General features: G+C 42.7%; 1 protein-coding gene across 2 annotated transcripts in view; it reads left to right on the top strand.

Annotated features, from left to right (window-relative positions):
* nrp1a (neuropilin 1a) overlaps window positions 1–27,688 on the top strand; it is a 182,951-nt gene that overhangs the window by 71,704 nt on the left and 83,559 nt on the right. For both annotated transcript variants that reach the window (XM_060922477.1, XM_060922476.1), the window contains exons 4-5: window positions 13,643–13,870; window positions 22,570–22,725. In XM_060922477.1, coding sequence (XP_060778460.1) covers window positions 13,643–13,870; window positions 22,570–22,725 — 384 coding nt within the window. The remainder of the gene's footprint in view (window positions 1–13,642; window positions 13,871–22,569; window positions 22,726–27,688) is intronic.

The raw sequence follows: 27,688 nt of genomic DNA, 5'->3' as shown, positions 1-27,688 counted from the left end.
ATAAATACATGCATGTATTTTGTGATAAATCCATATTATACTGAGCGCATTTCCCACATTAATAAATACAAAGTACCTGCATCTTTCAGTTCTTTTAAAATCAAGGCTGAATACGTTCTTCTTTGCCGCTGCCGTTTATTCAATCAAATTTGAGATGTTTAAATTTGAGACTCTTTCGAATTTCTCTTTCAAATTTGAGACTCTTCGAATGCTGATGTAAAAAAGATGTTTTGATAGCAATCAGGAAAGTTTGAAAAAAGTCGGCAGTAATCGTCATTTAAACTCGTTTTTGTGCAAAATTTCGTTTGGAAAACAGTTTTCAAAATGGCGGCACTGACACCTGGCTGACATTCCACGTTTCGAAGTCTCGCACAAGTCTCGTGAAGATCACGCGGATAAGCGACGCCTGCCGTGGACCAAACAAATTAAATTCAACATGGCTAAAATCCGAACAGGCCGATAAGTATAATATTTAATTGCAATTAGTTGCCGATACAAGTCGCGATATAAGGTTACTAAAACCGAAAACGTGATTGAATAATACGTTAATTAAGAAATAAAGCAAGTTTAAAAATGACTTCGGTTCCCCTTTGCTATCGGCCTGAGCCCATTTTAGAGATGTTCCAGTATTTTGATTGGTGGTGTTGAGGAATAACTTTTTGGCAGAGCGCTAGAATCTTTGCCTAAACTAAAGTCACTCATTCAGCTTTGACAGATCGCTTCAGCCGCTCCTGGACAGGTGAACCATAGTATTTTCTTGTAGGCCTAAATGACATTGTTTGTCATGTGTTATTTAGCCTTTAAATGCGTAAGCTCCATTTTGTGATGTTGAATATGACATAACATTGCTTGTCACACCGTAGTGAGATGTAACAGTTGACCGAACAAACCGTAGCCTACTGCAGCTAAAGCTAGCAGTGCAGCGCCAATCAGTCAGCTGAAGTTGTTGCTAGATGTCGCGCTGCTGTAGCAGAAATCCAGCTGAGGTAAAATTGTAACACTTCAACGGCCTAAGCTAACTTGCACACAAATTAGTGTGTTATCCTACAGAGTAGTTGGCTATGTAAAGCTGGAGGTTTATGGTAATGTTACCAAAGTGTCAGTAATTTGTATAATTTGTTGTAATGTGTAGCAGACTACACATTTTGATTAAGGCTTACTCATTTAGGCAAGGTCATCAATTCAGCTATGGCTACGATTTAGGCTATGGGAGAACGAGAATCATTCATATCCTCAATAATAATAGGCAGGCGGCACGGTGGTGTAGTGGTTAGTGCTGTCGCCTCACAGCAAGAAGGTCCGGGTTCGAGCCCCGTGGCCGGCGAGGGCCTTTCTGTGTGGAGTTTGCATGTTCTCCCCGTGTCCGCGTGGGTTTCCTCCAGGTGCTCCGGTTTCCCCCACAGTCCAAAGACATGCAAGTTAGGTTAACTGGTGACTCTAAATTGAGCGTAGGTGTGAATGTGAGTGTGAATGGTTGTCTGTGTCTATGTGTCAGCCCTGTGATGACCTGGCGACTTGTCCAGGGTGTACCCCGCCTTTCGGCCGTAGTCAGCTGGGATAGGCTCCAGCTTGCCCATGACCCTGCACAGGATAAGCGGTTACGGATAATGGATGGATGGATGGATAATAATGTTATCATACCTTGAAATTGCTTGGATTGAAGTAAAATGTTTAAACTGTGTTGTATGTTTTGTATATTTTTAAATACATTGTCCATTACTAGTGGCATATACTGTATGGTAATACATTTAATATATTTACTTTCATGGGTCTAAAACATTTCAGCTAGCCTATAATTTAAGAGTCTATAAATCTAAACTATGTACCCATACCAGAGATTTTCACATTGTCTTGAATTAATGGTAACCTAAAGCAGTTGCAGAATCGGCCTCCAACGCACTCAGTGAGGAAAATCCCACTTTTTATGCAATGCATGATCAAAATACATGAAAACCAGAAATGTCCCTGCTTTTTATTACAAAAATGAAAACATTACGTTTTAATGATATTTTCACCGCCGAACCGAAAATGTCCCCGGTTTTCTTCTCAGAAATTCGGTCACCTTAAGTTAACAATCACATGTCCTTCTCCCTTCACACACATACACTGTATTCCTAACAGCACTCATCGTAATCGTCGTTGTTGTCGTCGTCATCAGGTTCCATCCTCGGGTCGAGGGTTGGATGCAATAGTTCTCCAGCCGTTTCTGTCATCCTGAGCCATTCGCACTGCTTTGGTGTAACTGAGGCCTGTCCACCTACAGATGTTGGATGTCCATAAAATTCTTGGCCTTCCTCTTCGTCTTTTTTCCGTTAATTTTTCCCTCTAAAAGCGTGCAATGAAAAGTATTGTAGCAGATAATATGCCCAGAATACTTGAGTTTCTTAATTTGTATAATGTTCATGAGGTGTTCCTTGATGTTAATCCTCTCTAATACCTCCTTGCTGGTGATTTTTGCTGTCCAGGATATTTATAGCATTCTCAATATGCCCACATTTCAAAATGCAGTGGAGCATTATAAATCCAGACCCTAGTCTGAGATTAAGCACTGGCTGGTGAAGTTCAGTCACACTTGATATCTGCAGATACACTCATCCATAGGCTAAATTCTCAGATTTGCTATCTTAATCTCTTTCAGCGCACAAACATAAAGGCTTGTAGCATCTCCAGCTGTGACCCCAGTGTGTCCCCTAGTGTTCAGCACCTGAACAAAATGGAAGATGGGGGAAAAAATGTATGGGGTGATAACATGCAATTACTGCCTGGAGAGAGAAAAATGAGGCAGATCTGCAGAGAGAGAGGGCAAAGGCAAAGGCAGAGATTGATCTGGTGCAGAGGAAAGACGTATTAGAGAAGTGCTCTTATCTTAACAGCTTTCCCTTTGACACGGCAGGCAGATGCCCTTTTCTTTTTGATTGCTAGCAGTCTGACTGCCCATCGAGAGGTCAGCAGGGATTTAGAGCTGGATACCTTGGACATTAATGTATATCCACTCCATTTGTGTTGAGGTGTATTTTGGTGTTTGAAAGAGACACTAAAAACCTTGACATGAAACAATTCAAGCCGAGCATACCACCAGGTCAAGTACTCTTTCACGGTTTCCTTCTTTCTAAGCAGTTAATGTAGCGGGGATCAAGCTAAAAGGAGACTCTCAATGCCAAGGCCCCTTATGAAGCTTTATGTTTTAATTTTTTTTTTAGTAATATTTTTGGAAGCGGGCGGCACGGTGGTGTAGTGGTTAGCGCTGTCGCCTCACAGCAAGAAGGTCCGGTTCGAGCCCTGTGGCTGGCGAGGGCCTTTCTGTGTGGAGTTTGCATGTTCTCCCCGTGCCCGCGTGGGTTTCCTCCAGGTGCTCTGGTTTCCCCCACAGTCCAAAGACATGCAGGTTAGGTTAACTGGTGACTCTAAATTGAGCGTAGGTGTGAATGTGAGTGTGAATGGTTGTCTGTGTCTATGTGTCAGCCCTGTGATGACCTGGCGACTTGTCCAGGGTGTACCCCGCCTTTCACCCGTAGTCAGCTGGGATAGGCTCCAGCTTGCCTGTGACCCTGTAGAACAGGATAAAGCGGCTAGAGATAATGAGATGAGATGAGATTTTTGGAAGCGGGCGGCACGGTGGTGTAGTGGTTAGCGCTGTCGCCTCACAGCAAGAAGGTCCGGTTCGAGCCCTGCGGCTGACGAGGGCCTTTCTGTGCGGAGTTTGCATGTTCTCCCCGTGTCCGCGTGGGTTTCCTCTGGGTGCTCCGGTTTCCCCCACAGTCCAAAGACATGCAGGTTAGGTTAACTGGTGACTCTAAATTGACCGTAGGTGTGAATGTGAGTGTGAATGGTTGTCTGTGTCTATTGGCCCTTTTCCACTACCCTTTTTCAGCTCGCTTCAGCTCACTTCAGCATGACAAGGCTCGCGTTTCGACTACCTCAGAACAGCACGACTCAGCTCGCTTCAGCCCTGCTTAGCACCCAAAACTCGCACGGTTTTGGAGTGGGGCTGAAGCGAGCCAAACCGAGCTGAGTGAGGCTGGGGGCATGAGCAGACACTCCCCTGTGCACTGATTGGTGAGGAGGAGTGTCCTCACACACCCACACGCCCCGCGAGCACGCTGGGATCTGTAAACCCGGAAGAAGAAGAATTACGAGAATTTCTGAAGCCTTATGCGCCTCGTCTCATCTATACGCTCTTGCCAGTATCTGTTCGCGTTGTCGGTGACAACAAGCCACAGCACCAAGACCAGCAACACTAACGACTCCATGTCCTCCATGTTTATTGTTTACTATCCGGGTCGTGAGACTACCGCTTAAAAGCTCACTGATGTCACTGTTTGCGCCGCTTAACGACATCACGTGACGTCCACCCACTTTCGCTAACTCCACCCAATGTGTCCACCCACTTCCAGCCAGCACGGTTGTAGTCGAAATGCAACTCCAACAGTGCCGCTCAGCTCGACTCAGCCCAACTCAGCACGGCACGGCTCAGCCGCGTTTGTAGTGGAAAAGCGGCATATGTGTCAGCCCTGTGATGACCTGGCGACTTGTCCAGGGTGTACCCCGCCTTTCGCCCGTAGTCAGCTGGGATAGGCTCCAGCTTGCCTGCGACCTTGTAGAACAGGATAAAGCGGCTAGAGATAATGAGATGAGATGAGTGAAATTTAGTTCCTTCTGAAATTTGGTCATTGTGATATATGTTTATTTCTGTAATATCTCACAAAAAAACCCATTCTGTGGCTGGGAAGTTATTTAATTTGAGGGGATTCCTGAGCAAATAATGTGCATGAAATCGCTCGCTTCGCGCAGTCAAGCAGACAGAGGAAGTCCGTGTGCGCATGCACAAGTTTACCTTCTTCTTCTTCTTTTGGGTTTTCCAGCAGCTGGCATCCACAGTGTTGCATTACTGCCATCTACAGGTTTACCTTTGAGCGTGCACTGACCGTTACATCATTCTGTCACTAAACGAACAGCTGATCACACCGAGGTGCTCGCTGACCACCGATATTTATTAGTTTGGTCCTGCGTTTCCTTTCCTTCGTATATAACATAACGTCTTTTCTTCTCGCTTTCCGTTAATGTATTCACTCTTTCACGTTTCATTCACACGCTCACGTCCTTCATTTTTCTCTCCTTTTTCATATTTGTATCCCACAGTGCCTTGCATGAATGGGGAAAGCCCACCACGTGATGCATGATGTAGGGTCACGGTGACGCAGGAAAAAATTGCAGAGAATTTAGGGCCACGTGGCCCTAAATACATTATCTCATCTCATCTCATTATCTCTAGCCGCTTTATCCTGTTCTACAGGGTCGCAGGCAAGCTGGAACCTATCCCAGCTGACTACGGGCGAAAGGCGGGGTACACCCTGGACAAGTCGCCAGGTCATCACAGGGCTGACACATAGACACAGACAACCATTCACACTCACATTCACACCTACGGTCAATTTAGAGTCACCAGTTAACCTAACCTGCATGTCTTTGGACTGTGGGGGAAACTGGAGCACCCGGAGGAAACCCACGCGGACACGGGGAGAACATGCAAACTCCACACAGAAAGGCCCTCGCCGGCCACGGGGCTCGAACCCGGACCTTCTTGCTGTGAGGCGACAGCGCTAACCACTACACCACCGTGCCGCCCCTAACATACACTATGTCATGGTTTATTAAAGTGGAAATGTTTTTATCACATATTGCTGTGGTATAAGAGGAACTAAATGTTTCAGGGTGGTAATGATAATACACACACACACACACACACACACCGGCATTGACTATTTACCAACATGCCCTATCATGTTTTATTCTTTATTAGTGAACCATAACACCAAAAGTGCTTTGGTTATCTCCACATGCAAATGAACATTAGACTTGGTTGAAAGTTAGTTAGTTAGTTAGTTAGTTAGTTAGTTAGTTAGTTAGTTAGTTAGTTAGTTAGTAACCAAGATCTTCACGTTTTAAATGATTTTTCATGTTCGCAGAAATTACGCCAAATATATAAAATGTATTGTGTGGAATTCATAAAGAAACTAATTATAAACAAAATGAGTGTTTAGCTTATATATGAGTGTACAGTATAACTTAAGTATTGGTACCATCATTGGCAACTTTATGTACACTTGTCTGCTAGTGATATCGGCGTGAGTTAAATATCGAGTATTTATATGAGGTTCATTATGATAAAAAGACAGGAGGCCGAACTGGAGGTAGCAGAATTGAAGATGTTAAGATTCTCACTGGGAGCGACAAAACAGACAACAGACAGTTACTGATCTAAAAGCAAACCAAAACGTGCTTACTCTGGGTCACTTCTTCGTCCCTGTTGTCGTAAAGTTGAGTAGAGAGCTTTACAGAAGAAAGCAGTGGTGCATATGACGTCACACGTGCAGCGCCGCTGACCAATAAATTGTTGCGATCTAATGGCGGACAAGCTTTTAGTGGTTTTTGGAACAGAGTTCAGACACAAAAAATTTCTTTTTTGAACCAATTTTTTATTTATTGGTGAATTTTACAACCCATTTGATCATATCACACAGAAAACCCGGGATTTTATGATGTCATTTTTGTAAGACTAGCACTTTAAAACCATAACTGATATGTCCTGCTGTTTTAAGCCCAACTTTCAGCAGGGCACTAAATGTCAACTCGCTTTAGACTCAAACCCCAGCACCATCCATTTGCTTTAGAGGAGGAAAAAACGCAGCGAAAGTAGGGCAGTAAACTGATGGTGTGGCGCGACTGTTGGCGCAAAAGGACCATAGAAGTGACACACAAAGAAAGCACTCTTCCATATCGACTTAGGTGACTGTTCATAACATCATCAAGTGTGCTCACTTTCTCTCTCTCAGTCTCTGTCCATTCGTCCGTTTCTTTTACCGTAACATTTCATCAGCGTTAGCTTGAGGTGGAATTTTATTGCAGTTGTTTTGCTATGCCATCTTTGTTCAGCTATTTATACTTTATAGATAGTACTGTTTTAATTCTTAATCTACAGTATGGTGTAACCACACTGTACATTCAAGTCACCAAATCTTATGATTTATGTGTTCACACTTTATGAAGTAATGTTTTTAAAGATAAGCAATATTAAGCATGTTGAAAAAATGTTCAATTCTTTGTTTGTAATCACGTGACTTTTTGCCTCCTGGTTCACTTCTGGTTTCCAAGTGACGGGCAACAATCAGAGATGGCATCCAAGCCATGTACACGTCCATCATCATCTTGTGGAAAACATTCTCCATCTGACTATATTAACAGACTAGAACCAAAAGCAAAATCGAGATATCAAGAAAAAATATATTTATGCGATGGATTGGACCCCTACAGTTTAAAAAAGACGGACTTTTCAAGCGATTTCAACAACTTTCAGTTCAACATACAGTTTCCGGACATTTCCGGTTATCTGGTAGTCCAAACAATACTTCGCACGAAGAATCAAATGAAAGCTTTCAAAAGTCTTCAAGCCTATAACTTTTTTGTTTGTGGCTGGGTTCATGACGTTGGAATAAGACTTCTAAAGGACAATAATGCCGCTTTTCCACTACAAACGCGGCTGAGTTGGGCTGAGCCGTGCCGTGCTGAGTCGAGCTGAGTGGGGCTATTGGAGTTGCATTTCGACTACAACTGCGCTGAACCGTGCTGGCTGGAAGTGGGTGGACACATTGGGTGGAGTTAGCGAAAGTGGGTGGACGTCACGTGATGTCGTTAAGCAGCGCAAACAGTGACATCAGTGACCTTTTAAGCGGTAGTCTCACGACCCGAATAGTAAACAATAAACATGGAGGACATGGAGTCGTTAGTGTTGCTGGTCTTGGTGCTGTGGCTTGTTGTCACCGACAACACCAACAGATACTGGCAAGAGCGTATAGATGAGGCGAGGCGCATAAGGCTTCAGAAATTCTCGTAATTCGTAATTCTTCTTCTTCCGGGTTTGCGGTGTTTACAGATCCCAGCGTGCTTGCGGGTCGTGTGTGGGCATGTGAGGACACTCCTCCTCACCAATCAGTGCACAGGGGAGTGTCTGCTCACGCCCCCAGCCTCACTCGGCTCGCTTTGGCTCGCTTCAGCCCCACTCCAAAACCGTGCGAGTTTTAGGGGCTAAGCAGGGCTGAAGCGAGCTGAGTCGTGCTGGTTTTTGGTAGTCGAAACGCGAGCCGTGTCGGGCTGAAGTGAGCTGAAGTGAGCTGAAGTGAGCTGAAAAAGGTTAGTGGAAAAGGGCCATAATAGTCTTGTTTTTGCAAGGGTAAGTAACGTAAGCCGAAGTGTAGTACGCGATTCAAGTTGGAGCTGCTATCGGCATTTTTACAATGATAACTTTTGATTTTAGATACATAAAGTTGATATATGTACCTTTATCAAAATGACCGGTGCAGATATGAGCACATGGACTCTCAATTCCTTTCGAACACAGTGAAAGATTTGCGAGCCATTTTTCACACCATCTTTTTGAGATATTTTTCATTCCTTCACCTTTGTGCACGACTTCCTTTGGTATCCTATAATACCTTTTGTCATTTTCTCAGTTTGAACATCCAAATACACAGTAACAATCAGGCATATTTGGAGACGAAACATAACTTATACAAAACTTCACTGCACAAGTGATAATAGGGGTCAAAAAGTCAAAGTCCCTCTCACGCCAGAATCTGGTCTTCCCAGGCCGTCTCCTGTCCCAAGTACAGTACCAACTCTTTAAAGGAGAACTGAAGGCAATTTTTTTTATTATCAAAATGCTATTTATCTCATTTTATTAAATATAGGAATGCATTTCTGACAGCTATTTTGTCACTGCTATAGCAAGTTATGAGTGTTTGAAATATGCTATGTAATATATCAGTCCATATGTCAAAGCAATGGCCATAAACCTGATTCGCTGAGACCTGTGCGAGACATCGTAGGACGGAAGTAAAACATACAGCGGAAATCAAAGTGACCAACATCTGCCGATGCTGTCAAAAGACGCGTGCGCCGTCTTTCGAATGCTGACATAATCAAGCCGGAAGTTTTGTTTGTTTTGATAGCAATCAGGAAAGTTTGAAGAAAGTCGGCAGTAATCGTCATTTATACTCGTTTTTGTGCAATATTTCGTTTGGAAAACAGTTTTCAGAATGGCGGCACTGACACCTGGCTGACACTTCACGTTTCAAAGTCTCGCACAAGTCTCGTGAAGATCGTGCGGATAAGCGACGCCTGCCGTGGACCAAACGAACTAAATTCAACACGGCTAAAAACCGAACAGGCCGATAAGTATAATATTTAATTGCAATTAGTTGCCAATACGAGTCACGATATAAGGTTACTAAAACCGAAAACATAATTGAATAACACGTTAATTAAGAAATAAAGCAAGTTTAAAAATTACTTCAGTTCTCCTTTAAGGTGTATAGGTGCGACACCAATCTCCATAGCCCTCAGCCTCTCGCCTATACAGCTAGGGTTACAGTGGGGGACTAGTCCGGTGGTAACCACAAGAGTTTGACTCACCACTCACATCTATATTGCAGCATGCCTTGCAAGACAGTAGTAGGTACCACATTTATGATGGTCTTTGATATGAACCGACCGCGAGTAGAACTCACGATCTCTCGGTCGACACATAAACCACTAGGCCAACTCACAGTGATAATAAGGGTAAGAAAGTTTTATCACATTTCGCCCACATTAAAGGAACTAAAGTGGTTATCAGTTGAGCAACTTCTATGATTTCGTGATGTTACCATGATGTACAAATGCTTAAATCAAATGGCGCCTGATTACCTCTGCCAGAAATTAGCTAAGAGATCTGACACACACATTTACAGCACAAGAGGAAAGGACAATCACAGTACATCATGGTGTCGCACAAAAACAGCCTAACGCTCCTTCTTCTTCCATTGACCCTAATCATGGAACTCTTTACGTAACACAATTAGAGACTCCAATACCTATCTGCACTTTCAGGAGGAGTGTTAAAGAATTTTTAAGGAACAATGCCATTTAAGGCAGCACGGTGGTGTAGTGGTTAGCACTGTCGCCTCACAGCAAGAAGGTCCTGGGTTCGAGCCCAGTGGCCGATGGGGGCCTTTCTGTGTGGAGTCTGCATGTTCTCCCTGTGTCTGCATGGGTTTCATCCGGTTTCCCCCACAATCCAAAGACATGCAGGTTAGGCTAATTGGTAGTTCTAAATTGAGTGTAAATGGTTGTATGTGTCAGCCCTGCAATGACCTGCTGACTTGTCCAGTCGATAACAAGTTGATTCCAACTGTTATTTCTCTCCTAATGGGGCTTGTGGGAGGGAGTTTAATTCATGAGGAAGCTTTCTGAAAATAATGTAGAGGAAAATTAGCAGCTTGGGTGAATATAATCTGAATGCGTAATTATATTGGGAATTATTCTATCCACATTGACTGGATATGAGAAATCGCACACTCTGATTGGTTACTCTACTACTAGGCTATCAGCTCATATACCGTGAGTAGAGAAAAACAAAATGTTGCTGAACCAACCGAGGACGAAATAAAAGCTCTACTCAAAAACAAAACCCCAAAAAATAAAAAAAAAGTGACAAAATATTGAATGAAATTATTTAATGGTGGGTGGCACGGTGGTGTGTAGTGCTTAGCACTGTCACCTCACAACAAGACAGTTTTAGATTCGAACCCAGTCAACCTTTCTGTGTGGAGTTTGCATGTTCTCCCCGTGGGTTTCCTCCGGGTGCTCCAGTTTCCCCCACAGTCCAAAGACATGCAGGTTAGGTTAACTGGTGACTCTAAATTGACCGTAGGTGTGAATGTCTCTCTGTGTCAGCCCTGCGATGATTTGGTGGCTTGTCCAGGGTGTACCCCACCTCTCACCCATAGTCTGCTGGAATAGGCTCCAGCTTGCCCATAACCCTGCACAGGATAAGTGGCTACAGATAATGGATGGATAGACAATGACATTTAAGTTCATATGCTTTTACAATCATTATATATTGTTTTTTTTAAGTTTTTTTGGGCTTTTTTCACCTTTATTGGATAGGACAGTGTAGAGACAGGAAATGAGCAGGGGAGAGAGAGAGAGAGATCGGGAAATGACCTCAGGTCGGAATCGAACCCGGGTCCCCGGATTTATGGTGTGGCGCCTTATCCACCTGAGCCACGACGCCCCATCATTATATATTGTTTAACTTATTTTTGTAAATTAATTTCTGAAAATTCCTTGGGGGAGGACGTTTATAAAATTGTATTGTATTGTATTGTACAAGAAACTACTGCAAAGTGACTGTAAACAAATATGATACCTGCCCGTCAGCTGGATATCTGAATACATAATGAGGCGGATCACTACCGGAAGTGACATCTATTGCAAACAAAGAATAAGCATGTTGTGAATAAGAGACCTGGGGTGAGCATGTTTTTATGAATATAGCAGCAGTTCTTAGGTACAAGTCTACAGTATCCAACTGAGACGATCCACTAAACTGAGACACATACATATATGTTATTTACCAGCTGGGAGGTCCGTATGGTGAAATACCGTGACCGAGGTCTTGAAAGTACTGAGCAAGGCCCTCTGGGCCGAGGTCAGTATTCAAGGCCGAGGTCACGGTATTTTACCATACGGACCAACCTTAAGCTGGTAAATAAATATATTATTTTTTTCTTTACCAAATTCTAACAGAAAACGAGAGCGCCCGAAAGGGAAAACCGAGCCGAGCTGCCATTTTGAATCCTCATTCACGGCTGTAATGCAAATTGCTTCCTCCTCGGTATACAAGTGCACTTCCATGGCAGGAAAAAAACTACATTTTGCCGCCTATGTAGTCCCCTATTTATACAAATAGGAGTCATTCAGGATTCAGCCATGTTTTTGCTTGGCGTTAGCAACAGTTACAGGATTTTAGCTTTCTCCTGAAATGTTTTCTTTTATTTCTTCTTCCTCAGGGTAGTAAAACTCGCTTTCGCTCTGAAGACTGTCGTTATCGCTATCCATGATGTAAAATTAATGCTATTCTCCTGAGAAATGCGAAAATAAATGTTGACAAAAATTGCTACTGTGTTTGTTGTTGTTGTTGTTGTTGTGAATGAGCGGGTCGCCAGAGGTCCATAACCGGGGTCCGTCTCGTAGGATACGGACCCGCTTGACAGCCAATCAGAGCGCAGGATTTGATGGAAACCGGACCGTGAAAAAAATAAGAGGCTTTATTCTGTCTCATCTTTGGTAGATTTGGCATAATGTCCTCCACACACCTATTACTTATTATACTATCCACTTAGCTTTGGGTACAAAGGCAAGCGTTGTGGTAGAATAATGAAGAAATATTATAGAGGCAAGGATCGTACTGTATGTTCTTGCCACAGCTTAGCCAAAATGACCTGCGTGTGTTACACTGACATGTAAAATATATAAGGCATGAATCCGATTCGTTCAATCGGCTCAGCAGGAGATTATTTGTGCCGTTAATCAGAAACCGATTGTCCACTCTTAATGCATGTTAGACAGTCAGTGTTGCAGATGAAATTTGGCTGAATTTGTTCTCAACTGATGGTTGATTTAGTGTTTATTCTTTATAATTCTTAGCCTGTTTTATTTATTGTACCATTTTACTTGATGTAGAGCACTTTAGTCAATGCAATTTGTTTTAAATGTGCTTTAAAAATCAATAACATTTAAGAAAACAGCCTCAGATCATATAGCGTACTGTATGTCTGCTATTAGAGTGGGTGTTGGTTTCTTTTTCGGTCAGACTCAACAGTCTGGTCAGAATTTTTCATTTCCATTTTCCAAAGTGCTTTGCGCTCCTGGATCTCCCCCACCTTGAGAAGAACCACAGAGCTGCTGTGCTATTAGGAATGGTAGTAATATGGTGTTAGTCGTGATGCTGTCAGCCCGACATTACCGTGCACCGAGACTGCATTTCTGTATTCGTGTCACGAGTCGTGTGCTTTGTTAAAATATACTGTGTTAATCTGGCAGCTGTGATGTAAACCTAACGCGATGATTTGAGGTATGTGTGAACTTCAGTGACAACCCGCACTGGCAGAAAACTGTGCCTCTAGAGGTGTTTGAGTAAATGTTATGACGTGCCAATATAAAAAAAGTGTGTAAACGTGTATGTAGAAGGCTTTAATTTTCTTCTCTCATATGTTAGACAGGCTTGTAATGATGTAGGGGGTGTTTGGGGGCACTGCTTTGGAACGCAATCTAACTGCCGTGTTTACTTTACAGCTCCCAGAGTCCCATGTTGCTGATTGAAGCCCTTCACTAATCGCTCCATGCCTGCACACACAAATATACACTTACACACAGTCTGCCCCCAGATGATACACTAAAAAGAATGAAAGTCTATAATGAGCCATAATCATTTCCCTTCTCATTAAATCTGTTTTGCTGTATTTGTTTTTTTCCTTTGGATTTAGAAATTCAACCTCATATGAAAACATAAATCATTTTCTTCTTCTTCTTTTTTTTTTTATTACGCTCTACGCCCATTTCACCCCAAGGCCCGGACCTACATGGTGGCCTCTCATCCGTGCACCATAAACAGTGTGGTCATGGAGCAAAACAATATGGACCACCACGTATTTCCGTTGGGTCCTTTTTGTTTTGTGCGCACAAAACAGCACTAAAATGAATCGTTTCTCTTTCTTCTTTCACCTCCCCTCCCTCCACAACCCCTCAATCATCCTCCTTTCAGGTCCTGAATGCTCGAGAAACTTCACCTCGAAGAGCGGATTCATCAAGTCACCTGGTTTCCCCGAGAAGTACCCCAATAACCTGGACTGCACGTTTATGATCTTCGCCCCCAAAATGTCTGAAATTATCCTGGACTTTGAGAGCTTTGAGCTGGAGCCTGACACACAACCAGCCGTTGGGGTCTTCTGCCGGTATGACCGTCTGGAGATCTGGGACGGCTTCCCTGGAGGTAGGAAACTCTACAACCTCTAGTTTCTAGGTTTGGTCCAAGCAGCCTGACCAGGATAAAACAGAAATACTCAGATAACCTAATATCTGTGATGATCAAATAATGTCACAGTCTGAGATACACACAACCTCACACTCTTTGCCATACTTTGAGTAACTCTTTGCCCTAGTTGTTGTCCCTGCCCCTAACACATCCTCTCTGTTCTCGAGTTAGTGGTTTTTGGGGGGCTGGATGTGATAAACACAACAGAGATATTGTAGTCTCTCTCTCCAGCATCGGACTAAAGGTCAACAGGGAGACCTTGTCCTTGCAAATATGCACATTTTATCATCATGAGTAGATGCTATCGCTCCTGAACAATGCACTGTGATTGATCTCTGGGGAGAATGGAAGGAAACTCTGGCCTCAAACTGATGACGCATAGCAAAGCCCCTCCAAGCTGGGCTCCAGATCATGTGACACACTCACACACACACTACTTTCAAACACATATAGGTCATATTTAACTCATTTGGACCCTGTGGACACATTTATTTTAAGAACAGCTGCGTGATCTTTGACGTGTACCCTGCATGAATATAAGCCAATTTCTTCAGCTGTAATGGAGTCAGTAGAGTAGCTGCTAGGCTGCTTGACCACACATAAGTAAGGCATCACATAATGATCTCTGTGTGTGCTTTTAAAGAGCTTACGTTCTTTTATTCCATGAAAGGTTGACTCCTAATAGTTTGCTCATTAAAAAAAATCACATTCACAGCTCTGGAGGCTAAGTTCAGTGTCTGCTGCCTCTGATCTGTGAAAACTCCCACAAGGTAGAACGAGCAAGCTGGCATCCAAATCAGGAGCAAAGACTGTGAATACCTGAAGGCTTGTTCCAGATTTCACTTTATTATCACATTTTGTATTTTTAGAGGTGCAGAAATTGACAGAAAGGTGGTACGTGATTAGAAACAGAGCGAGCATTCAGTCTTGAATAATCAGGTATGTGATCGTAGACATTCACTTCATTTCTCAGCCCGTGTTATTGAGGCTAATGGAGTAAACTACGCTTTGTCATTTGACAAGACAGTTATAGTCAAGTCAAGTTTATTTGTATAGCGCTTTTAACAATAGACATTGTCGCAAAGCAGCTTTACAGAATTTGAACGACTTAAAACATGAGCTAATTTTGTCCCTAATCTATCCCCAATGAGCACGCCTGTGGCGACGGTGGCAAGGAAAAACTCCCTCAGACAACATGAGGAAGAAACCTTGAGAGGAACCAGACTCAAAATGGAACCCATCCTCATTTGGGCGACAACAGACAGCATGATTATAACATTAACAGTTTTAACATGAATTCAGTTTCGTTGATGTTGTAACTCTTCATTGATGGAAACTTGAGTGCAAAACTGTTCATGACAACTGCAGTCCTAAAGTTAGCAAGTTAACTGTAGTCCTCAGCCATAAAAGCATTACTGCAAGTGTCCAGAGCGTCTTCCAAGTGTGACTGTACAGATATAGCTTTTGATTAAACTAAAAAAAAAAAGTCAAAACAGGTACAAATCAGTGCAGTTACCAATGCTGCTGAAAACTCCAGCTTAGACCAAGCTGATCAAGCCAAATGACAGATACTGACAATAATAATGAGACCGTCAATGACGGCCATTGCTCACTCTGGCCCCGTCTAGTCCAGAAGGAACGATCTAAAGTAGGTCACCTTGCGCAATAAATGTTGCAAGCTATATACACTATATACAAGCTATATATAGAAGCTATATACACCCTAGGAATACCGACCTATTTGCCAGAAAGAATCCAAAACACAGAGGATTTGACTGAGAAGAAGCGATTTTTGTTGAACTGCTCATTAAGGCTTAATTAGTCCATAACCCTTTGGGGTCGAGAGCTTCACCGGCAAAGCTCAGCAGGTCCTATGTATTGAGATAAATATCTTCGTGAGTTTTTTTTATCATACAAACATGATACACATATTGACAGAAACTTTATACTTTACGCTTTCCTATGTACCCACTGTCAAATAATATTATAGTTTTTTAATTACCTAAATTAGATGAAACATAAAACTTGTCCCCTTCCTCAGTCACACCGGAGTCAGAGCGCTGAGCGTACACTTACGCATTCATAAAAGACTATTCACATGGTAGTCGCATGATAATCACTTTCACGCTTTCGGTTTTGATTGGTTTTGATTAGTTTCAATTAGTTTCTCTTTCGCGATGGGAATGGCCACTGTAAACAGGATAAAATCCATCAGATAGAGTTTGGGCTATTTGGAGGTAAAACTTGTTGCGAGATGGCACACAAATCAATTCATAATTCAATTCATGATTCTGGACAGCGATTCAATTCAATCTTGAGAACTGCAACACTGATGATGAACAGTGCCTTTTTTTTATTTTTTTACTTCAACTCAATCCAGCCAAAGATCAACTCGAGTAAGTGTAGATATTTCTTCTATTTATTATGAGCAGATCGGTTGCTATGTGTTCGCTGTAGTTTATGCACAGAAAAAATCTCATCTCATTATCTCTAGCCGCTTTATCCTTCTACAGGGTCGCAGGCAAGCTGGAGCCTATCCCAGCTGACTACGGGCGAAAGGCGGGGTACACCCTGGACAAGTCGCCAGGTCATCACAGGGCTGACACATAGACACAGACAACCATTCACACTCACATTCACACCTACGCTCAATTTAGAGTCACCAGTTAACCTAACCTGCATGTCTTTGGACTGTGGGGGAAACCGGAGCACCCGGAGGAAACCCACGCGGACACGGGGAGAACATGCAAACTCCACACAGAAAGGCCCTCTCTGGCCCCGGGGCTCGAACCCAGGACCTTCTTGCTGTGAGGCGACAGCGCTAACCACTACACCACCGTGCCGCCCCGCACAGAAAAAATGACCGAGCAATTTTTTCCAGAGATAAAAGTATTTTCCTCAAAATAATTAACTTTGCTCTATTTTGAATTTAGAGAGTAAAATTTGGAGTTGGAGTGGGAGCAAAATTACAGAGTAATTGTGTAACAGAGTTGGTTGTGGCTCTGAACTGAGTAAACTAGTACAAAAGTTAATTTCAAGACCCACTGAATAGAGTCAAATACCAAAATAAAGTCAAATACCAGATAAATGAACCTGCTGTAAAAAGCAGTTTTAGAACTGTTTTGGAATCTGTGGAAAAACAAAACAAAACATGACCTTACCCATTGGGACTTGACCTGATGGGATTAAGAGTTAATCTGATGGGATTAAGAGTTGGCAGTGGGAGGGCTTTTCACTCTTCTCATTGAATGAATGGAATTTTTTTTTACATTTCTCATTGAATACCCCTCTCACTGCCAACCCTTTATCCCAAAACAACAGGGCATACATTTTTATGGACAATTAATTGTCCAAATCAATGGAGCAGATTTAAGTTTTTTTGTGCTTGATCCATTCCTAAGACTGAACAGAATCACTTCAAGTGACCAAAACGGTTCGACACAATGAGTAAGGTCATGTTTTTTTTCACACATTCCAACACAGTTCTAAAACTGCTTTTTACAACATCTTCATTTATCTGTTATTTTTTTAAAAGTACAATCATGACATACAGACTACATAGATATTATTGTACCTGAACTTGTGCTGAATACAAAAAAAGTCATATGACTTTGAAAATACTGCTTTGGGGGCGTCGTGGCTCAGGTGGATAAGGCGCCATACCATAAATCCGGGGACCCGCGTTCGATTCCGACCCGAGGTCATTTCCTGATCCCTCCCCGTCTCTCTCTCCCACTTATTTCCTGTCTCTACACTGTCCTATCCAATAAAGGTGAAAAAAGCCCAAAAAATATCTTTAAAAAGAAAATACTGCTTAAATTTGTTGAAATTGACAACAAAATCAGAGCAGGCCAAAATCATTAGAGTGCCAGAAAATACCCTCAGACCCCAGAGGGTTAACTTCATTAATAATTGTAATTAAGCAAATCTGAGTAGAAGTTATATGCACCCTAGGTACCCCTACCTTCATGCCAGAAAGAATCAAAATTGGTGAAGAATTGACGGAGAAGAAGCCATTTGTGTGGAAACTTCTTGTTAGGGCTTAATTACTCCACATCTTCATTATTAATTGCAATTATGCAAATTTGGGTAGAAGCCATATGCACCCCAGGCAGACTGACCTTCCTGCCAAAAAGAATAAAAATCGGTGAAGAATTGAGAGAGAAGAAGCGATTTTCATGAAATGTGAACGACGCCGGACGAAAGACGACAGACAACACAAGATAGCATAAGCTCATCGCCTCAACCAGATGAGCTAATAATCCATAATTACTTCTGCCAACTTTATGTTTTCACCACCGTTTGTTTGTCTGTTCCCAACGTAACTCAAAAAGGAGTGAACAGATTTTGATGAAAGTTTGAGGAAAGGTGAGCCATGGGCCAAGGAACAATTGATTTGATTTTGATCCAAATCTGGATATGTATGTGGATCCAGGATTTTTTTTTGGTCTATTCCCAATGTAACTCAAAAAGTAGTGAACTTATTTTGATGAAATTTGGTGTATAGCTTTAGTATTATCCTGCGTTCAAGTGGTCTGATTTTGATATTGATAATATGTGGCTTGGTGGAGGTTTGCACTCTACTGAGCGCTCTTCTAGTTAAATCTGTATTGAGGGAGTCTGATTAATTGTCCAGTTAAGTGGACGCCTGGCTACAAAAAAGTTCCTGACCCCCTGCCATAGAGATTCGGTTAGCGATCAACAGTAAATGTAATTCAGTAATTATAGTAAACAGGAGAATTTTTCTTCATAAATTACCGACACATCTGGGAAAAAGTTGATATTTCTGACTGTTTTGTCTCATTTCTGGTGCCATTCTGCCTTTGCATATTTATATAAAGCCTCAGCAACGACGTCCTAGCTTATTCATTAACCTCAGTCATAATAGTTTATGTTTGATGACCATACTTGCCAGTTGCTTAGCAACAGTTCTCTCTAAGCATCTAAATACTGTAGCTTCCAATGTCAAAAGGACCAAATTTTCATATTATATCCAGAAGTACCTCTTATTAACATTTTTTTGACATTTCAGTGTTTTTACACCTCCTAAATATCCAAACAGAAGAATATTCTATAGTAATATACAACGTGAAAGTTGTAGTATGATAGTTTGGATAGTTTGTTAAATTATGACAATGTAAATTGTGGTAATGGAAGAAACTGAGTTTCAGGACAAAAGCAACATTCAAAAATAAAAAATAAACTGGGAAAAATGACACTAGGAGGCGATGCCAGGGTCCCGTGTGTGTTCTGTTGGACAGAAGAAAGGGATAAGTGAAGTGGAAAGCAGGGGTTTACAGGCAAAGCTGGGAGCTCTGGCCTTTGGCTGCTACTTGTCTGCCCAATTCAGACGGCCACTGCATTACCTGTTGAGCCGTAACGATCAATAGTGCATTAGGGTGGAAAGCATGAGATGGAGCTCTGGAGGGAGAAAGCTGTCCCGGATTCCACAGTTACTCTTAACGCAGCATGCGCCTGGTTGAAAGAACGATTCTCAACTCTGTAGCATAATATAACACAATGCAGAAATTTTAAGTTGAAAAATTAAACTCATATACACTATTATCCATACAGGACACTTTTTCTATGGAATAAAAACACGTGTTCTATTCCCTTCTAGCAGGTTCCATTCATTTGGTTTGATCGCATGCAATATTGTTAGCATATCGCTTATCCTACGTGTATTACGTCACTCTACCCAGTGGGGAATGAGCGTTGAATATGGTTTACGATATTGTATGGTTGTCAAGACAACATGACGTCACACGTCGGAGACGTAAAACATCCACGCTAGCGAACGACTATGACAATTTGTAAACAGACATGGCCGTCAGGTTTGCTTTGTTAATTATGGAAGATTTTGAGAGCATTTTGAAAGAGAAAGACACGTTGAACACCCGAAAGGAATGTGTGCATATCATAATAGTCATAATGGCTGGCTTTTTTTCGTGGTATATCAGATACAGTGGTGCTTGAAAGTTTGTGAACCCTTTAGAATTTTCTATATTACTGTATAAATATGACCTAAAACATCATCAGATTTTCACACAAGTCCTAAAAGTAGATAAAGAGAACCCAGGTAAACAAATGAGACAAAAATATTATACTTGGTCATTTATTTATTGAGGAAAATGATTCAATATTACATATCTGTGAGTGGCAAAAGTATGTGAACCTCTAGGATTAACAGTTAATTTGAAGGTGAAATTAGAGTCAGGTGTTTTCAATCAGTGGGATGACAATCAGGTGTGAGTGGGCACCCTGTTTTATTTAAAGAACAGGGATCTATAAAAGTCTGATCTTCACAACACATGTTTGTGGAAGTGTATCATGGCATGAACAAAGGAGATTTCTGAGGACCTCAGAAAAAACATTGTTGATGCTCATCAGGCTGGAAAATGTTACAAAACCATCTCTAAAGAGTTTGGACTCCACCAATCCACAGTCAGACAGATTGTGTACAAATTGAAGAAATTCAAGACCATTGTTACCCTCCCCAGGAGTGGTCGACCAACAAAGATCAGTCCAAGAGCAAGATGTGTAATAGTCGGTGAGGTCACGAAGGACCCCAGGGTATCTTCTAAGCAACTGAAGGCCTCTCTCATATTGGCTAATGTTAATGTTCATGAGTCCACCATCAGGAGAAGACTGAACAACAATGGTGTGCATGGCAGGGTCACAAGGAGAAAACCACTGCTCTCCAAAAAGAACATTGCTGCTCGTCTGCAGTTTGCTAAAGATCACGTGGACAAGCCAGAAGGCTACTGGAAAAATGTTTTGTGGACGAATGAGACCAAAATAGAACTTTTTGGTTTAAATGAGAAGCGTTATGTTTGGAGAAAGGAAAACACTGCATTCCAGCATAAGAACCTTATCCCATCTGTGAAACATGGTGGTGGTAGTATCATGGTTTGGGCCTGTTTTGCTGCATCTGGGCCAGGACGGCTTGCCATCATTGATGGAACAATGAATTCTGAATTATACCAGCGAATTCTAAAGGAAAATGTCAGGACATCTGTCCATGAACTGAATCGCAAGAGAAGGTGGGTCATGCAGCAAGACAACGATCCTAAGCACACAAGTCATTCTACCAAGGAATGGTTAAAGAAGAATAAAGTTAATGTTTTGGAATGGCCAAGTCAAAGTCCTGACCTTAATCCAATCAAAATGTTGTGGAAGGACCTGAAGCGAGCAGTTCATGTGAGGAAACCCACCAACATCCCAGAGTTGAAGCTGTTCTGTACGGAGGAATGGGCTAAAATTCCTCCAAGCCGGTGTGCAGGACTGATCAACAGTTACCGGAAACGTTTAGTTGCAGTTATTGCTGCACAAGGGGGTCACACCAGATACTGAAAGCAAAGGTTCACATACTTTTGCCACTCGCAGATATGTAATATTGGATCATTTTCCTCAATAAATAAATGGCCAAGTATAATATTTTTGTCTCATTTGTTTAACTGGGTTCTCTTTATCTACTTTTAGGACTTGTGTGAAAATCTGATGATGTTTTAGGTCATATTTATGCAGAAATATAGAACATTCTAAAGGGTTCACAAACTTTCAAGCACCACTGTATATTCCATGCAGCTTGCATGATATTGAACGAGTCAAAGACACCAAAAAAAGCCAGCTAATATTATTGAAATACGTTGAGATAATTCTGGTGTTCACTAACTGATCATCTTTGACACTAACCACTCAATCACACTCACTCTCACACACACACACACACACACACTCGCACCTGGAGTGTGGTGTTGTACTTTCTGTGAAGTCATGGTAAGATTAATCTGGTTGTCATAAGAAAACAAACACACACACACACACACACACACACACAGAGCTGACAGCTCTTTCTTTCATCTCTGGAAGTGTGTGTGTAGTATGTGCTGAACGATGCAAGAGTCTGTCACTTGCCTCAGATCACAGAGCTGCTAATCAGAGATAAGAGCCAGAGAAAGAAAGTGAGCGAGAGAATAAAGAAAGAACAAGAAGGAGAGATTTAATGAGGATAGACAACCTGGCTAGCTAGCTAGCTAACCTTCTTTTTCTAATTATACTCTTTTTTTTATCAGCCTCTCAATCTGTGTCCTCCACTTACATCTCTTTTAACTACCCCCCCATCTCTTTTTTTTTTTTTTTCAAAATTAGACACACACATCAGCTCTGCTCAGTATCACGTCTCTGGACCTCCATTTACAGCTGTCCTTTCATGCCATTTTGTTTATCTTCTGCCTCTCTTTTCTTTTGGAGCGCGGTTTGGGAAGTCACTGGGCTATGACCAGCATTTCCCCCAGGACCAAATCAGACTCAACTTGAACAAAGAGCCCAGGAATTTATGACCTAAAGAAGCCTTTGCCTTGTGCTCAACAGCACGTTTCTGTCTTAGACGTTATATTATCGTGTGGTGACAACGGCATGCGAAAAGTTTGCTGTCAATTTCCTGCAGTACTCATGTGTCCTTCAGCTGTTACACAGTGGCCTTAGCAATACAAACTCCTGACACGATTATGTACATGGATCTTTAACACTGAACAGTAAATGTTTCACTATTTCTTTATTTATTTGACTAGAACGTGCTTCTAGCTAGATGAACCTTTATTAAAGGTTAGATCTCAACTAAATCCACCCACTCTTGTGTCTTTTTCTCTGTGCAGTTGGCCCACACATCGGCCGATACTGCGGGCAGGACACTCCGGGTCGAATTATCTCCTACACCGGAATATTGTCCTTGACAATCAACACGGACAGCGCTATTGCTAAGGAGGGCTTCTCTGCTAACTTCACTGTTGTGGAGAGGACTGTGCCTGAGGGTGAGTAACCGCAACTCAGACTAATATGTACTTTCTCGTTATTAATGTGTATTTTTTTATTCATCTTATGAAAAAGAAAAGTAGAGATAAATAGGAGCATGGCTTTCACAGTTCGGTTCACACACTTACAAAAGAACGCACACATTAAATAAAATGGCAGAATTGCCGTTCGCATCCTAAAGATACGTTATCTGTGGAGTCCTGCGTAGTTCTAGAACATGATAAAGATGTATAAGCAATATCTCATCTCATCTCATTATCTCTAGCCGCTTTATCCTGTTCTACAGGGTCGCAGGCAAGCTAGAGCCTATCCCAGCTGACTACGGGCGAAAGGCGGGGTACACCCTGGACAAGTCGCCAGGTCATCACAGGGCTGACACATAGACACAGACAACCATTCACACTCACATTCACACCTACGCTCAATTTAGAGTCACCAGTTAACCTAACCTGCATGTCTTTGGACTGTGGGGGAAACCGGAGCACCCGGAGGAAACCCACGCGGACACGGGGAGAACATGCAAACTCCACACAGAAAGGCCCTCGCCGGCCACAGGGTTCGAACCCGGACCTTCTTGCTGTGAGGCGACAGCGCTAACCACTACACCACCGTGCCGCCCCTGTATAAGCAATATATATGAGAAATTAGCATGTGCTTTACACACACACACACACTTACAGATAACGATGACCCTTCAGAGGAAGATATTAAATGCTCAGCTGCGGCACTCTTTCATTAAGTGAATGTGTAAGAAGTCATGGCCCATCTCCCCTGTTTTATGAAGCCTGTCTTACACACACACACACACACACACAAGCTCCCTGCCACTATTTTTACTCACTCACCAAGAGAATTCACTTCCTCACCCTAATCTAAGAGATGTTCTGACTAAATAACATATTTAATCTCTGAATACATCACCATCATGGTGCTTCCATAAATCACTTCCCTGTCTATACCAGCCTTCTCTCTTTTGGTCAAACCTGATCATTCGTATTTTTAGCTCAAGGTCACATATCTTTTCCAAGATCAAAGTGCGGGGTGCTCGAAGAAGCATGTGATCCATGACCTCGGAGACTCATCTCATCTCATCTCATTATCTCTAGCCGCTTTATCCTGTTCTACAGGGTCGCAGGCAAGCTGGAGCCTATCCCAGCTGACTACGGGCGAAAGGCGGGGTACACCCTGGACAAGTCGCCAGGTCATCACAGGGCTGACACATAGACACAGACAACCATTCACACTCACATTCACACCTACGCTCAATTTAGAGCCACCAGTTAACCTAACCTGCATGTCTTTGGACTGTGGGGGAAACCGGGGCACCCGGAGGAAACCCACGCGGACACGGGGAGAACATGCAAACTCCGCACAGAAAGGCCCTCGCCGGCCACGGGGCTCGAACCCGGACCTTCTTGCTGTGAGGCGACAGCGCTAACCACTACACCACCATGCCGCCCACCTCGGAGACTTTCGTGAAGAATTTGTTTAGAGTGGTGATCAGTTCGCGACGCTGATCCACACTGCTTGGCCTGGGAGGATCTTGTTCTATGGCAATACAAGAGTAGAGATGATGGGACCCTACGCAGGTTGCATCCCGTAACCATTCACACCTACGGGCGATTTAGAGTAGCCAGTTAACCTAACCGCATGTCTTTGGACTGTGGAGGAAACCAGAGCAAACTCACACAGACACAGGGAGAACATGCAAACTCCACACAGAAAGGCCCCTGTCGGCCGCTGGGCTCAAACCCAGAACCTTCTTGTTGTAAGGCAACAGTGCTAACCACGACACCACCGTGCCACCCAAAGTGGATCATTACATCGTCTGCCAGCCAGGATTTCTTGAGCAGGACCTTTAATTAAACCCTCCTTACTAAATGAGCCACCAAAACTCAATCAACGTACATCATTGTGAATAGAATGTGATGTGTGTCTACTGTATTAATAGTCTACTGAGATTTTTGATTGCTGCAATTGAAGCAGCAGCTTTGTCTTCGCTGCTTGTTTTCTGCCCTTACCAGGGAACTATTTCTGTGTCTGCCGAACTGGAGCTGTGAGACACAGACGCAAGCTATCAATTATTTATCAGCTCCATAAATTTGCATTCCGTGGGTTTCGTAGTCTCCTCGATGCCTGAGCAGGGTGCTGCAAAGGACGAGCTCATGTAGTGGGGAAAATGGCTGTGGGTTAAATGCAAACATGTGAGAGTCAGAGAAATGTAACAGGTCTATATGCTTAATAGGAGGTTTATTTCTTAAGGATTTACATGCTTGTATGATTATTCTGGCGGCACGGTGGTGTAGTGGTTAGTGCTGTCGCCTCACAGCAAGAAGGTCCGGGTTCGAGCCCCGTGGCCGGCGAGGGCCTTTCTGTGTGGAGTTTGCATGTTCTCCCCGTGTCCGCGTGGGTTTCCTCCGGGTGCGCCGGTTTCCCCCACAGTCCAAAGACATGCAGGTTAGATTAACTGGTGACTCTAAATTGAGCGTAGGTGTGAATGTGAGTGTGAATGGTTGTCTGTGTCTATGTGTCAGCCCTGTGATGACCTGGCGACTTGTCCAGGGTGTACCCCGCCTTTCGCCCGTAGTCAGCTGGGATAGGCTCCAGCTTGCCTGCGACCCTGTAGAACAGGATAAAGCAGCTAGAGATAATGAGATGAGATGATTATTCTGTAAGGGAGGCTAAATTATATAATAGGAATTTGATAGTACAGTATAACTATACCATTAACAGTTATTCCACGAAATCAAGTCGTACGTGAGCTGATAACCGGTACAAGGCACCGTTTTATTCTATCCACATTCACTGGCTTTTGAGAAACAGAGCATTTTTATTTTTATTTTTTGCAAATTCAGTAAATAAAAACTTTATACAAAGCGTCCAACAAAATCATTTCCGCTTAGAATGTAAACAAACCAGCGAAATGACAGGAGCAATTTGTGAAAAATGCGATAATAATAATAATACTTCTTGAAAAATAAAAAAGATATGTTCTTACCATCAAATACTTTCATTCCATATTTTGTTGCTTTTTTGTATTTTTGGGGTTTTGTTTTTGAGTAGGGTTTTTATTTCGTCCTCGGTTGGTTCAGCAACGTGCTCCGCCATTTTATTTTTCTCTACTCATGGTATATGAGCTGATATCCTAGTAGGAGAGTCGCCAAACAGAGCACACGATTGCTCATATCCAGTGAATGTGAATAGAATAATAGAGAATGTATGGGCTATACGTATGTACAGTAGAATGGGATAAACACTCACCCTGCTTAAACCCTCCTTAAATCTTCACTGAATAGTTTAAGATCTGATTCCATGATTTGAAGCTGTCGTGACACATATTCAATCAGATTTTTGTAGATTTTTATGATGAAAAATCAGGAATTACACTAAACAAGGAACCACGTTTTTATCCCCCGCTGGCTGAAAGGCCCGAAGGGGGATTATGTCATGGTGATTTCCGTCCGTCCGTCCGTCCCAGGAAGGGTGCTCACCTTCTGAAATCAACTCCTCTTGCAATTTGTGGAGGAATTTCACGAAACTTGTAGCCTAGTAAACTAGACCCACCCGCCTAGCGGGCAAAAATATTTTTGCCTACGAGTGGGTCTAGCCTCGCACCATATCAACAAAACACCCCGGGCATCAAATCGTGCCCGCCAATCACAACGCAAGGTTTTTGTTTGGATTCTTTGGGTGGGCTTTTGCAGGAGTGACGACAAAGCTGCGCGACGCTGGAGAAAGCATAACAGGAAAGATGGCTACGGCTAGTGAACAGCGCGCGTTTGACTCCGCTTTGGAATCAGTTTTAGAAGAATTAGACTTGGAGTTTTCGTTGAAACATGAGCAGGAAGAGGCTCTCCGCTCATTCCTTTTCAAGAAGGACGTTTTCGCTGTTTTGCCGACCGGCTATGGCAAAAGTCTGATCTACCAGCTGGCTCCGCTCGTAGCCAAAAGGATGGGGCTAGTTTGTGCAGTACGAAGAATTAATAAACAGCTTTGAAACATTACTTTTTGATTGTTTCTTATTTTCCCGTTATTTTAAATTTAAGGGAAATTATTTCACCAAACACCACTAAATAAAAACTCTCAAACAGTTTAAGCAAACCCTTGAAAAAAAAAAGAGTGTATGTTTAAGTATGTGGTACAGACTCCAAACTTGTGGTCATTATCTCCAAACTTCTTAATATCTAGAACCTGTTTATTAATTAATACGCATTTTGAAAAATTATTTATTTTAAGGCCTCCCCCAATGCATTCTGTCGCTCTGACTACGTCACAGTCACTGTTGCGCTGATTGGTCAGAGCGTTGGCCTATACGCACAGAGACAGTTTGAAAGACAGCGGTTTGTTCCTCCTACACCCTTCGGAAATGTCTACGACCGAGACCAGACTAAATATTCACATTTAGTCTGGCTTGCCAGGCTACGAAACTTGGCAGGATTCTTTGTTATACGTTGTCTATAAGGGCGGCACGGTGGTGTAGTGGTTAGCACTGTCGCCTCACAGCAAGAAGGTCCTGGGTTTGAGCCCAGCAGCTGGCGAGGGCCTTTCTGTGCGGAGTTTGCATGTTCTTCCCGTGTCCGCGTGGGTTTCCTCCGGGTGCTCCGGTTTCCCCCACAGTCCAAAGACATGCAGGTTAGGTTAACTGGTGACTCTAAATTGACCGTAGGTGTGAATGTGAGTGTGAATGGTTGTCTGTGTCTATGTGTCAGCCCTGTGATGACCTGGCGACTTGTCCAGGGTGTACCCCGCCTTTCGCCCGTAGTCAGCTGGGATAGGCTCCAGCTTGCCTGCGACCCTGTAGAAGGATAAAGCGGCTAGAGATAATGAGATGAGATGAGACGTTGTCTATATGTATATTGTAATTTTGTTAAATTGGGTCACATTTTACCAGAGTTACAGCCCTTGATTAACAAAATTATGCTTTGACCATTTCATGAGAGTGTGTTTTCCTTCGTAAATCAA

This window comes from Neoarius graeffei, chromosome 5 (assembly GCF_027579695.1).
Source record: "Neoarius graeffei isolate fNeoGra1 chromosome 5, fNeoGra1.pri, whole genome shotgun sequence".
Classification (NCBI taxonomy): domain Eukaryota; kingdom Metazoa; phylum Chordata; class Actinopteri; order Siluriformes; family Ariidae; genus Neoarius; species Neoarius graeffei.
Note: the sequence above shows the minus strand (reverse complement) of the source record. Positions and strands in the feature narration are given on the sequence as shown.